The following is a 12,979-nucleotide window of genomic DNA, read 5'->3' as shown; positions in this document are numbered from 1 at the left end:
ACCACTCAGGGGACTTAGGTAGAGGTACTCAAACAGGCAACAAATTTATCATAGCACTTTGAGAAGCACGCAGTGCTGGCCACATTCCAACACCAGTAATCGAATGAAAATGGAATTTGGCCAACTCTGAGAAAATTTGAAAATCCTTTTTACATTATAAATACATACACACACACGTACTGTTTTATAATGTATCCAGATGCACTTTCCATTTGAGTTCTTTACATTTCCAAAACACTAAACTGTCAGAAAATTTAATCTTTGAGAACGGATACTTACTATCCTTCAATTAACCAGGTACATTTTGTTTTATATTTATAATTTATTGGTCCATCTGTTAAATATCCTGAAGGTTCTGTTAACCTACAAGAGAAAAAACAAAGCTGTGATATAACAGAGACATTTCTTAAGCAAACAAAACTGAAATCATCAAGATACTAGTATATTCTTTCTGGATAAAAAGAAAATTGGGAGCTGAGGAAAGAGTTAACTACTTTCACATTTTTTGCCATTATTTTTACTTTTGCCTACCGAAAGAAGAATTCTGATTATTCTATATCATTGTTTTCTTCCCGTAATCATCAATCACAAGACATTGATTTTTTTCTAGCCTAGCAGCAAGAAGATATTACATGTAATTTAAGTTTTTCAATAGGCACACATTTGTGTTTGTTATTTGTTGGTTTTGATTGGTTTTGCTTTATACTGTTGTCATGTTGTTGTTTCTTTTAAAGGAATACTTTATCTTTGTTTGCTCATCTCTTTTGCTATTGCTTTTTATCTTACTTCCAAAAGTTAGACCAGCAGCAGTTCAAGATCTAGAGAAATGCATTAATAAGTTTCAGTAAACATATCTGCCGGTCTGCCCCTCTTTTATTCCTAGTCAACAATAAGACACAGGAAAGCAGAACACTGGACTAGGTAGAAAATACATCCAAACAGCCACTCAGTGTCAACCAAAACATCAACCTCAGAGAGAGAGCTCCTAGGAACCTGCTCGTGTAAACTCGTAAAGACATCTGAAACGTGGAACTTCCCACAAGAACAAGTTCTGCATGTTACACAAAAAGGAATCACAGCTGTTTGTTTGCCATGAGCCTATCTCCTGGCTAATCCATGTGACACTCAGAACTGGCATTCAGAGAGCCAGGGAACCATAACACCATTCTGCCCTGTACCCGCAACATGGGGAACTGCACGGCCGCTCTTCCTTCACTCTGCCATCCTGAGAAATGCTTTCGTTCCCTTCCCTGTTTCTCATACAGGATAACTAAGTTTGATCTTCCCTGCTGCCTTCATTTAATAAATCCTTCTGTTCTCCTCTAACCTTTCTGAAGATCAGCACAGAGATCAGCACATTGCATTCAAGATGCAGGGGAGCCATAAATCTGTACTGTAGCAAAACACTGATTTCTGCTTTTGTTCTATTCTCATCCTAACTTTTTATTTGCTCTTTCAACAACTTCTAGGCTGACATTTTTAAACACAACCTCCTGCTATAACTCTTTCTGAGTGATAACAGAATTCAAGGCTCATTACTATGGGCGTTAGAACATGGAGCCATCCCCTCACACATACACTTCCACGTACCTCACATTAATCTGTACAGTGATAAAACAGCAGAGAAAATTCAACAATCTATTACCATTAAAACCTTCTGAAGTAGCCTAGTGTCTTTGGCACACAGTAACCTCACTATATGCCCCATTTTCTGCCTTTTTTTTTAAATATACAATTATGTCCTATAGCTCAGGCTGTGCACTGACCATCCTACTCTTTGAAACATTACAGTGATGACCAATGATGCAAATGTAAACTCAGAAACCCTCATTTTTTTCACTATAGTGTGGAAGGATAACAATTAAGAATAAGTAACACCGAATAAAATTAAATAAATCCATTTATTTCATTATAAAATGAAGAGCTTTAAGACTCCCAGAGACAACGCTGATAGCACTGTCCAGGGCACAGCTGATTTTTCTCATCCAAAGTCCAGCTGAAAAGCAGCTCTGTATATGTTATCTTATAACCTTTGAAGTTGCATATATAAACTTTCAAAAATATTCACTTTCACATGTACAAATTAAGGGAACAGCACGAAGCTGTGACAGGAAGGGGCCAGGTCTGAAATGGGAAGAAGTTCTTCACCAGGAGGTGGTCAGGCACCGGAACAGGCTCCCCAGGGCAGTGGTCATGGCAGCAAGGTGCTGGAGTTCAAAAAGCATTTGGACAGTTCTCTCAGAGATGGGGTTTGATTATTGGTTGATCTTAAATGGAGCCAGGAGTTGGACTCAATGATCCTTATAGATTCCTTCCAACTCCATGATTCTGTAATTCCAAACATAAACCTTCAAAGGGATAGGGGGAAAAAAAAAAAAGATACCAAAAAGAAAAACAAGAAATAAGACTTTAAAGACAGCAGTGACTCAAAGTTCTTAAATGAGGTCCTTCTCATGTCTTGGAAGACCCAGCCCCACTTGGCTGGGCACACTGAGGACCACCCTCTTCTAGCCACAGGGTTTTGAATGAAAATTTTTTTCTCTCCTGCTGCTTGGTCGATGAAATGGGAAAAAGCTTTGTTTGGAATGTGCTCCCCACAGGCAGTCGTACTTTGAAACATTTTCAAGGCATAAAGCAAATATCAATACAGTATTTTATGTTTCTGAATAAAAAAAAAAAGGAAAGCAAACAAACAACTAGTAATGTTAAAAGACTGGAAAAAAAATTAAACATACTTCAATCAGTCATCAGATAGAAGAAACTTTCCCTGGCAAATTCCAACACTCTGAGCTGCTCTGAATGCTGCTGTATAACACTCCCACCAAGCAAGTAGGAAGTGCTTACAAATGTTGGGCAGTGGATGAGAAAAGTAATGCTGGTAGGCAAGGAGTATATCTTGGGCAACAGCCAGCAGTGCATCTGCCTGTAACTTGGTTGTCCTTAGGTCACATATCAGGGATTTTGAAATCAAGCTGATATCGATGCTCGGCTCCTAACGGAACTGGATTACAGGATCAGGGGCTATGCCTGAGTTGGTGCTAGCTCCAAGTCCTTCATTTTTGTGGAAAAAGAGGCAGCACTGCAAAAAGTGCCAATCAAAATAGTTTTTGTGCTGTCGCGTGGCTTCAATACAGATTATGCCATCTTATGCAGCACGCTGCAGAACATGTATTTTGCTGCACTAAAGTAGTACAAAACAGTAATTTTTCCACAGTTATAACCATCATCTTCCTGGTAGCTGCACAGAGGTGACAAATTTGCTTTTATTAGATCAGCCCTTTGGCACTGGTAAAGCACAAACAATTTCCCTTTTCATCTGGAATGATGATTTTTGATAAATAGTTTTTCAGAGGAGCAGAGATAACCTTTGAAGCAACTACTGCACTACGCTGAAAAAGTAAAGAATAAATAAGAGCATGACACTGCTTTGTAATAATGGCTGTGAAAACAGGGAGATAATGGGGCTGTTCCATTTATAATAAAGTAATTCCCTTCTGGCTTGCCATTTCTCTACATTTCCTGAGTTACACCAAAAACTTCTGGGTATCATTTCTTTCCAAGTGTTTTCAAGTCCCAAATCCCATAAATAGTATGCAGACAAGTCATATTATCACCTCCACACAATCCCATACTAAATCAGGGGCAACATGCCCTATCACACAAAGTCAGCTGTTCGTGGCCATAGCTGGGTATGCTCACACTATGTGGAATAGGTATTTCATCACTGCTGAAGTAAGGGCCTGGAGAGCAACACGAGTGGAAAATCCAGAACAGTGCCACCAGGCTGCACCCCACTCACTCCTCATCCCTTAGAAGCCTTCAGAAGGAGATGACAGACAGAAACATTCCTGTGGCCCACTGAAACCCTGAAGATTCATCATGCACAGGAGAGCAGCTGATGCTGTTTCTCGCCACGTCAAATGGCAGGCCAGCATACACAGACACAGTGCAGATGCTCACCAAGCTAACCAGAAACAAGCTGTGACAAAGGTGGGAGGCACCACAGACAGAAAGAGGAGGGTGAGGTCAATGCAGAGTAATTCAAACATGAAGCAGAGGGAAATCTATGCTCCCCTGGAAAATCAGTACTGTTAAAATACAATAGTGAATATAATTGAAATAGGATATACAGTGGAAATATTTACCACCATAAATACCTTAAATCTAGATCGATGCCATTCAAGAAAAGGAAACAGAAAAGTATGCCCTACGTCAGTCAAATTATTGGACTAAAATGAAGGGGAACGAGATGAAGAAAGAGATGAAATCTATGGTCTGCAACGTCAGAGCAAGTTATTAAAATGGCCCTGACTTCAGTATTTATAGATCTGTGAAAAATACAATCATATCACCTCCTGTAATCTTATTGAAAAAGAATAATATCTTCAACTTCTCCAGAGATAGGCCCTGATTTAAGCCAGAGAAGTCATTAGCTATTCTCTATCATCACAGGAACTTCTTTCCTGAGAAAGAAAAGGAAAACAAAAAGCAATAAAAGTCAAACAGGGCAACATCACAGATCCACTTACTGAACACCAGTAGTTCACCTTACTGACAATGCAGCCCTACCCTGAGAAACTGCGTTTCAATTTGCTTGGCGTGTGGAGATTCACCAAACTGAGGATAGACAGAGGTCTGACTTACAGCACAGGTTTATCAGAGGAGAAGAAAACGAATAAGGGATAGTCAGAGTATTGCAGAGTATTGCAAGTCACTGCTAGATAAAAAGAGTTATGGAGAGGTTAATTTATCGCTGCATTACTTGGTGTCACATTTCTATTCTTAATTTTCTGAATTGCTGGATTAATTGCAATTCATACTATAGATGAACCTGAAGATAGGACTGTATTTTGCTATATGGTTTCATCTCAATATCAGTATTCCCGTGCCAATCAAGGGCTATTCTATCTTTTACCAGAAAGCCTTGCTCCATCTCTTTTCCCCATCTTTTATGAAAACTGGTTATAATAAAAGAAAAATAACAACTTTGCTTCCATGCTGTACAATTAATGAATATACTGACTGATGTTATAGTATAGCAGAGAGCTTGGCTACGATGTTGTTACACCAAAGCAGGAAACAGAGATGACAGGTACACTCACCCACATCCTAGGCTCGTGTGGGAAACTCCAGAGGAGCGGATCTCCAGAAAAGATCCTTCCCCACTGGTAGTCAGCTCTTAAATGGCTCTAGGAGAGGAGGAGCCAGGCTCCACTCCCTTCGGGCAGCACAGGAGAATTGCCTTCACCTGTGCTCCTGTGGCTGACTCAGTGCTCACCTCAGGTGATCAATCAGAGGTTCAGGCCGCGATTCAGCAGTTCCCATACACATGCTGTAAGATCAAATTCTCCATAAATACAAGAGCAATATCTTCAGCTCAGGATCTTCTTTACAGAATTAATGAAGAAAGAAAGAAAAAGTTTTGTACTATTTTACCAGAAGGAAATATGGAAAAGAACAAGGGGACATTTCTCACCTGTTACACAAGTGGCAGCTACTTTACTGCCAGAAATAGATAGGTGCATCACAAGAGATATATATTTGGTTTTGTAAAGCCTGAACTGAATTTACATTCTCTCCCCTCCCCAAGGTAGAGAATAAGTAATGAAGGCTTTTTAGTGTTTGTTTGGGGAGTTTTTAAGTTTCAGGTTTGTTCAATGTTTTTCACAGGAATATCTAGGGGAAAAAAAATGCTAAGTGGGATTTTCATTTTCCATGCATACAAAGCACTGATTCTGCATTTTTACATGTATTACGTTATTCAAGTTTTCAATTCGTCCCCTTAAATAAGCTTAAAGAAAACGAAGCAACAATTGTAAAAAACCTCCATTTTTAAAACAAATACAATACAGCCTCCTCCTACATACAGAATATTCTGTATACGAAAAAAAACTTGTTGACATAACATTGGCAGTGACATATCACCTTTGGCTAGTCTAAAACATAGAGGTTTGACTTGAACAGGTGTTTTGTTCCCTTGTTCACCACCTCTGAAAATGGCTGCTATTCTATATTCCATTTCTGTAATGGTTCCAAGAACCACTGAAGACTGCAGCAGAAAGAGCAGACACTGCTCTCAAATTACAAACTTACCAGGCATTGTATTCAAGCAATGTATTTTCACTTGCATAAACTTTTGAAAAAATAAATCTCTTCCCTTACTTCAGCTGCATTAACATCCACACAAGATAGACCTTGACAGGTCATTTACCATAGGCTATCATAATGTGCAGCAGAGACGTTACAACAGAATCTATAAAGGGACTAGAAATAAGCTGATGTGGGCACAGACTTGTGGAAGATTTGGAAGACAAATCAAGTGGGAAAAATGAAAATAATATAGCAACATTAAACGCAATCTCAAAATTTATTCTGCCATAAATTAAAATTACTGTGGAAATACCACGAGGCCACCTGAGGGTTTTCTCCTACCTCCTCACTTTGTCCTTTTAACCCAAAAGCTAGCCCTCACATTGTTTTAACAGTGCCCTTTCTCAGGGCCGGATCAACCACACCGAAATCTTTCTTGACAGTTATTTGTCTAATTTCTTTTTAGTAAGTCCAATAACAGACTGCAGACTCTTATTTTACTACTGACTTACTGTTTGAAAACTTCCCCAGATGTCCACATTTCATTTCTCTTGCTTCTGCTCACACATACTGCTTCCTGACATGCTCAGAGAAAGAGAGGCAACTCCTTTGTCTTTCTGCTCACCTTTTACAGACATCTGCCCTCAGGCTTCTCTTCTCTGAATTTAACAATTTATTCCAACATTACTTGTGTGTCATTTTTCAGACCTCCCTCCTCTATAACTTCTTCAATCCACCTGCATCACGGAGTAGCAGCCACTACTCCAGCTATGTTCTGATGAGAACAACAAATAGAGAATAATTCTTTAATGAACTTCAAGCAGCAGATTCTCCTGAATACGAGCAGCTAAGTAACTGCTCTTCTGCATGCCCACTTGTATGCAACCTGCAGTTCCCTCTGACTGCCAACTCCCCCTTTAGGAGGATTACTGCAATATTACTCAAGCTCACATCTTGGGGGTTCATTATGTCTACTGAAGCACAGAGATTTGATTCCAATTCACTAAGGTTTTGTTTTTTTTTTCATGTACTATATACATTGATCCCATAGGATAATATGGGATCAAGGCAGCTTGCATGATCAGAGCCTTGCTGCATGAAAAGTTTCCACCATAATCATTTTCTGAATAGGGAAAAAGAAATTTCTTGTGTAAGCATTTACTTGAAAGCTTGCAAGTCGTGGGTGTACAGCACACTGCCATAAGTCATGGGAAATGCTAGTTAAAAATAAACAAAGTGAATGGGCTCCAGAAGAATAGATGGAATATCATTTGTGTACACGTAGCATAAACATTCTTTAAAATGTCTGTGCCTGTATTTTCTGCATCAGCTATTTTTCTATTACTCAACTTAGTCCCAGTTTTTGGAATTATTCACAGCACCAGTGAAGCACTGACAGAAACTGCTAACAGCCATTAAAACCCAAGGCCACGAACACAGGATGAGCCCGTGGTGACACCTGCACACAAAGATGTTATCTCACAGCCAATTAGAGCATGGTGCCAGGCTCTGTAGCAGTTGAAAGCAGGTAGAGAAGCAAGCACGCAGGATTTTCTTCTTCACAGTTGTAATGTTAAGTCTGAGGAAAAACACTGACACATATGGAAAGAGCTTCCTACTTTTCTGTAAGGATATTTTCCTGCTAGATTCCAACAACAAATGTCAAAATGCTCTACTTCAAGTTTCTTTGACAAAATGAATTCCGGGGTTTTGGATGAAGAGAGGCCAAGAGATGAAGTGAAGAAATGGCACCACATCACTCTCACTGCACAAGTGGTTGGACTGTTTCCATGTAACAGCCTGGCGTGTAACTGAAGCACAAAAAAGATACTTGAAGTTTGGTTTCACACTGCAGGTCTTGAAAAATTCAGAATGCCGTCTGTCCTCAAAGTATGTTCATTCTTTAATATACATGAGGATAAGGCACATTGTCTAAAATAAGACAATCCAAATGCTGATTGCCTTGCATCCAAGCTAAGAAACATGTCATTTTCTCTACTGATATCAAGCATTTGTTTACAGTTAGAGTCACATACATGAACCCAGATGTTGGAATAATGGAACCTCTCCTGGAATAGCAGCAATTTTTTTGAGATGGCTCAAATCTAAAATATAAATTGAGAAAGACAGCAAGGCCTAACAAAATCTGGTCTGCCAAGACACTAATATAGTATGAGGGAGAGTAGCAGAGTGCAGCCAGCATGATAAACAGTTCAGGAGGCTGACTGAAGGGAGAGGCACTAAGGAAAAACAGAGCAGAGCTCAGAAATCTCTCATTAAACATATTATTGCCCTTCAGTGGATTGTTAGCCTTATTTATTTCGGAATAGTGAAATTCATATCCTGCTGTGAGAAAAAGATTCCACACAATATTTTTAAAAATTGCCTAGGTAGCATTCAGGAAAATTCCTCCCCATCTGTACCTCTAATTTGTCACTGTTCCTTTTCTAATTAATGTATAGATATCCATAGAAATGTTTTTTCTTATTTTAACAAGACTTCCAATCATCTGATACTCTACCCACAAGATGAACAAAAAGGTTCCTAGAGATGACTGCCTAATGGTGTGACATAGGCACAATATGGGTCAATATTTTTCTGAAATACAGCTGACATTTCTCTGGAGGTTTAACCCCAACTTAATTGTAATACTCTTTAGTTTTACACAGATTGACCTACATGTAATGCATTTACAGCTTCTAGGATATTGAATGGGATTGAGTCAAGCTGCAGTTTGCCATTTGATTCTCTACATTTCACAGAAGTGCTACACCAATTAACAACTTTAATCTTGCCATTTTTTTTCTCCAAGTGGCAGTGGTCCTCTTCGTCTCAACTCTGAAATCAGTGACTTTCAGAATATACTGTAAATAGCACAATATCCTTCACTGACCTGGAAGGACTTCAGGAAATCATCTCTTCTATCTGGAATAACGCACATATTCTGTACTTTCAATTTTAATGTCAGAGTTGTACAAAGTCATGAGACAGACATATCTATTGGAAATGGCATGACTACTTCATACAAAACATCCAAAGCTCTGCCTATAAAAATAGCTTGCCATGATGTTTAAAATTTGTTAGAAAAACAAATTGGCATTTGATATAAAAACAAGACATTTATTTCCCTGTATCACTGTGTATTTCATTTAATTAGGTCATCAAATGCCACTGTAAGAGGCAGAAAATCTACCTAATTAGCTTATCTAACTCCTTGCACTTGTGTTTCTTGTCATTACTATTCTCTCAGTAAAAAAGAAGTTGAAAATATTTGAAACTGACTACTCACTCTCAATATTAACAGCAGTCCCAATGTTCTCATTCATCTATACAGTTAGCTCCTGTTCTAGGCAAGTATTACAAAAGAACCTGACAGAAAGTGAGGGAACATCTCAGTCTAATATATCTTACAGAGCTCATTTCAGGCAGGAGTTCTTTTTACAGCCAAATCTAACTACCTACTGAAAGAACCATTTGCCAAAGAAAAGAGGCCCCATTGCCTACTTTCTCCCCCCTAACTGCAGCAATACCTTTGATACCTCTGTTATTTCATTTACAAAAGTCATACGCCTGAATGAAGGTCTCTGTATAAGATTACTCAGATGTAATGATATCTGATGTAACCCTACTGTTTAAAAAATAGGAATGTTACTGTTTAGGTTTCTTTAATTGCTACAGCTATCTCCCTGAAATTTACTTCCTACAAAGCAATCTTCCATTTCTAAAAATGATGCTGATGCTGTAGATGTATTTTCCAACTTATTTATATTCCTTTGTTAAATGTCTTCTTCTTCATGATAGCAAAAATAGATTTCAGTCCTGAGTGGAGTCTACATTAATGTTCAACTGTCCACAGGTTTTGATTTAATCATAAGCATCAGTGAAGGATAAAGTTAGTCAGGAGTTTTATTTACTGGAGACATAAATAAACAAAAAGTTCAGAAATGCCTATTTGAATATATATTTTTATATGCACAGGTATACATATTTATAAACAGAGCTGTATGTTTCCTAAGAAACACAAGTTCCTCTACATTCAAACTCATAGCAGCACATTAAATTGTGGCACACAAAACAAAACACAGTGCATGCTGATGTACTTGGCAAAACAGAAAAACACTGTTCCAGTTTTTCACCGCACATCACTATAAACCTCATTTCCATTTGTGACCTAGTTCAGGGTTTTAACTTAAGCTTCCTGAGGTAACAGCCAAATGCTCTAAATCCAGTGTCACCGACTCCTAAATTTCTCCTTTTTCTCTTTAGGTTTAGTACTCACCTGCTCTCAGCAGGAACCACCTGTTCTCACCTTCCAGTGCCTTAGCTCAGTTAATGCCCAACCACCAGCAGGTGTGTTAAAGGCACAGCTGGCAGAAAGCTGCCCACCCCCAGGCAGCCCTGCTGCCTACATTGCTGCACACCCCTTTGGTATCATTTCAGAACTAAATTTTGGATTTCCTCCTCACTGAGAGGGAAAAATAAAGTCTACAGGAAGAAGATACAAAGCATCTCTTACCATCCCTAATTCTCCTTCACAAGAGGTTCCCAGGCCCTGAGCAGAACCTCAGCCAGCACAGCTGTGAAGATAAGTTTGTAAAAGAAATTATCTCCTTAATTGATTAATTGAAATGGCTGCTTTCTCAGCGGGCTTCAAAGTGCTGTCTTTTAGATGGTGCAGATAGTCACATGTTTCTGACTTCTGATAGCTGTGGCCATTATCAGGACACTGCACGTGCCTTAAATACAAAGCACCCTGTGGTAAAGAGCTGGAATAACAGAATTTGTGTCACTGGGGTACAGAAAGACACCCACGTGTGGACATGAGAGTTCTGTTTAGTGATAGAGAAGGATGCAGCAGCTCAGAACACACCACTGTTGCAGGTGATCACTTTCTGCTCAACTTTCTAATACATCAGTAAGTTGTAAAACAGGTGGCAGTGCCCTCAGAGAAGGAAGAAATACCAGAATGGGAAGATATTGAGAGTCCCAACTATTTCAGCAACCGGTTTTATAGAATCAAAAGAGAAGTGCCACTGTTTTGCAGTGTTAGAAGTTTTTTGTTTTGTTTTCTTGGTTTTGGGGGAGGTTCTTTTTTGTGTGCCTGTTTGTTTGTTTTGGGTTTTATTTATGGAGAGAGGGAGGTACAGGACACACAATGGGCAGAGTTGACTATTTTTAGCCTGCAATTTGTCCTTTATTTAAATGTAAAACTGCTAGAAGTATTGAAATACTGAAATAAAGCCACAAGCATGAGGCTTGTTGTTATCTCTGAGCCCTTTGCCATGCAGTCAGACAAGTGAGGCACTACAGACAAAGCCTAGAACTTCAGCAGAGCTGAACTGCACAGCCAGCAGCCACAGAGCTGCATGCAGCTCCCAGTCACTGAGCTGCTAACTGAGCTGCTAAGGCCACGCTTCTGGAAGATGGTTACCCACACCCTCAACTGTTAAAGTTTAAAAGTGATCACATTTACCTAATTCACAGTTGCTAATGAAAACAATACAGTCCAGGGAGGAGCCAGGATACAAGCTTTTCCACACAAAATATCTAATGTTCACACCCCCATGAGACCTACATTATACAATGCCACAAACAGAAGGCCAAGTAAAAATCTGTGAGAACATCTATGCAATATAACAGCAATTACTTTTATTTTTTCCTTCAAGGAGCAACAGCATGATTCAATACTTCACAACCCCTTTTATTTCTGACAGGGCAGCCTATCTTTGCATTAGCACACTTCTATATCCCACTTCCATTTTAAACCTATTCCTCCTTTGTTGCATTTTTGTCACATTCTACCTGATAGGTTCCCAAAATCCCATGCAGCTGATACCCAAATCTTGAGTCATTAAGATCTTCAAGCAAGTTCTTTGACATCTCCATACAGTGCAGCCTACTCATATGAGATGAGTGTAAGCACTAGGGGAGATAATTTATTGCAAGTGTGTTCTAACATAATGGTTTCCCTTCCTCTTTAGGCAGAAGCTCCATCAGAAAAATAGTCAGGTCAGACATAACCACTCTCATCACATGTTTGGCTAAAAGGAGCTCCAAAGCTGATGTTGTGAAATATCCTGCCTGCTTCTAAACTATGCAAGCATTAAAACCTTCCAAAATAAAACTTAGTCTGTGTTGCATATATTCAGAGCGTGAAAGTTGGTATCCTGGGAGAAGAGATTGTTTTTACTTTTACTGTACAGAATCAAAAAAGAAAAGACAAGAAACTAGTCGTGCTATTTACATGATAAATTGCCATTATTTCATTTTTTCTTCTTACTTTTTTTCTTCAATGAAACACAAAAATGAAGTATTACTAATCCACACCTCAGAACTACTGAAGAGTTCTGAAAGGTAGCATCTACATTTTTCAAATTCTCCATGAAGCAACACTAAAACAGGCTTCATCCTGCAGATGTATGTGCATTCCTGTGGTTGTACTGAAAAAAAATAAAAAATAAAAAGATAGCTGCATGTCATTCCAGATTGATACAGGGTTAGGATTTTAAATACATTAGAGCAATGATAAGAAATGCTGTTCAAGTTCTTCAGTGTAACACTGTAGATTTATTCACCATAGGATCAGCAAAACAGAAAGCAGTGGTTTAGAACTTCCGTTTAGCAGAGAAGCTACAGCAAAAAAAAAAAAAAAAAAAAAAAAAAAAAAAATTGGTTCCTTCAAAACCAAGGAGGAAACTGTAAATTCAATGAAGAAACACATAAGAATCCCTTCTGGGAGCTCCATATCCTTGTGCCCCATCTTGCAATCAGGATGGCTTGAGTGACATACCTGGGGCTAGCAATGAAGAAAAGAGGCCGTAAGGAGATTTCCCATACCCTAACAGATGGGCCACAGGGTACAGGCAGGAGGAGTACTGCCTGGAGTACA

General features: G+C 38.9%; 1 protein-coding gene across 1 annotated transcript in view; it reads right to left on the bottom strand.

Moving 5' to 3' along the window:
- The window catches only part of ATRNL1 (attractin like 1), a gene marked incomplete at both ends in the record, with an annotated part of 422,440 nt that overhangs the window by 384,600 nt on the left and 24,861 nt on the right, over positions 1–12,979 (bottom strand). Inside the window, one exon of the mRNA XM_079535698.1 lies at positions 280–363. Coding sequence (XP_079391824.1) covers positions 280–363 — 84 coding nt within the window. The remainder of the gene's footprint in view (positions 1–279; positions 364–12,979) is intronic.

This window comes from Tetrao urogallus (genome assembly GCF_951394365.1).
Source record: "Tetrao urogallus genome assembly, chromosome: 5".
In the NCBI taxonomy this organism is placed as follows: domain Eukaryota; kingdom Metazoa; phylum Chordata; class Aves; order Galliformes; family Phasianidae; genus Tetrao; species Tetrao urogallus.
This window is presented reverse-complemented; position numbering and strand designations above follow the sequence as displayed.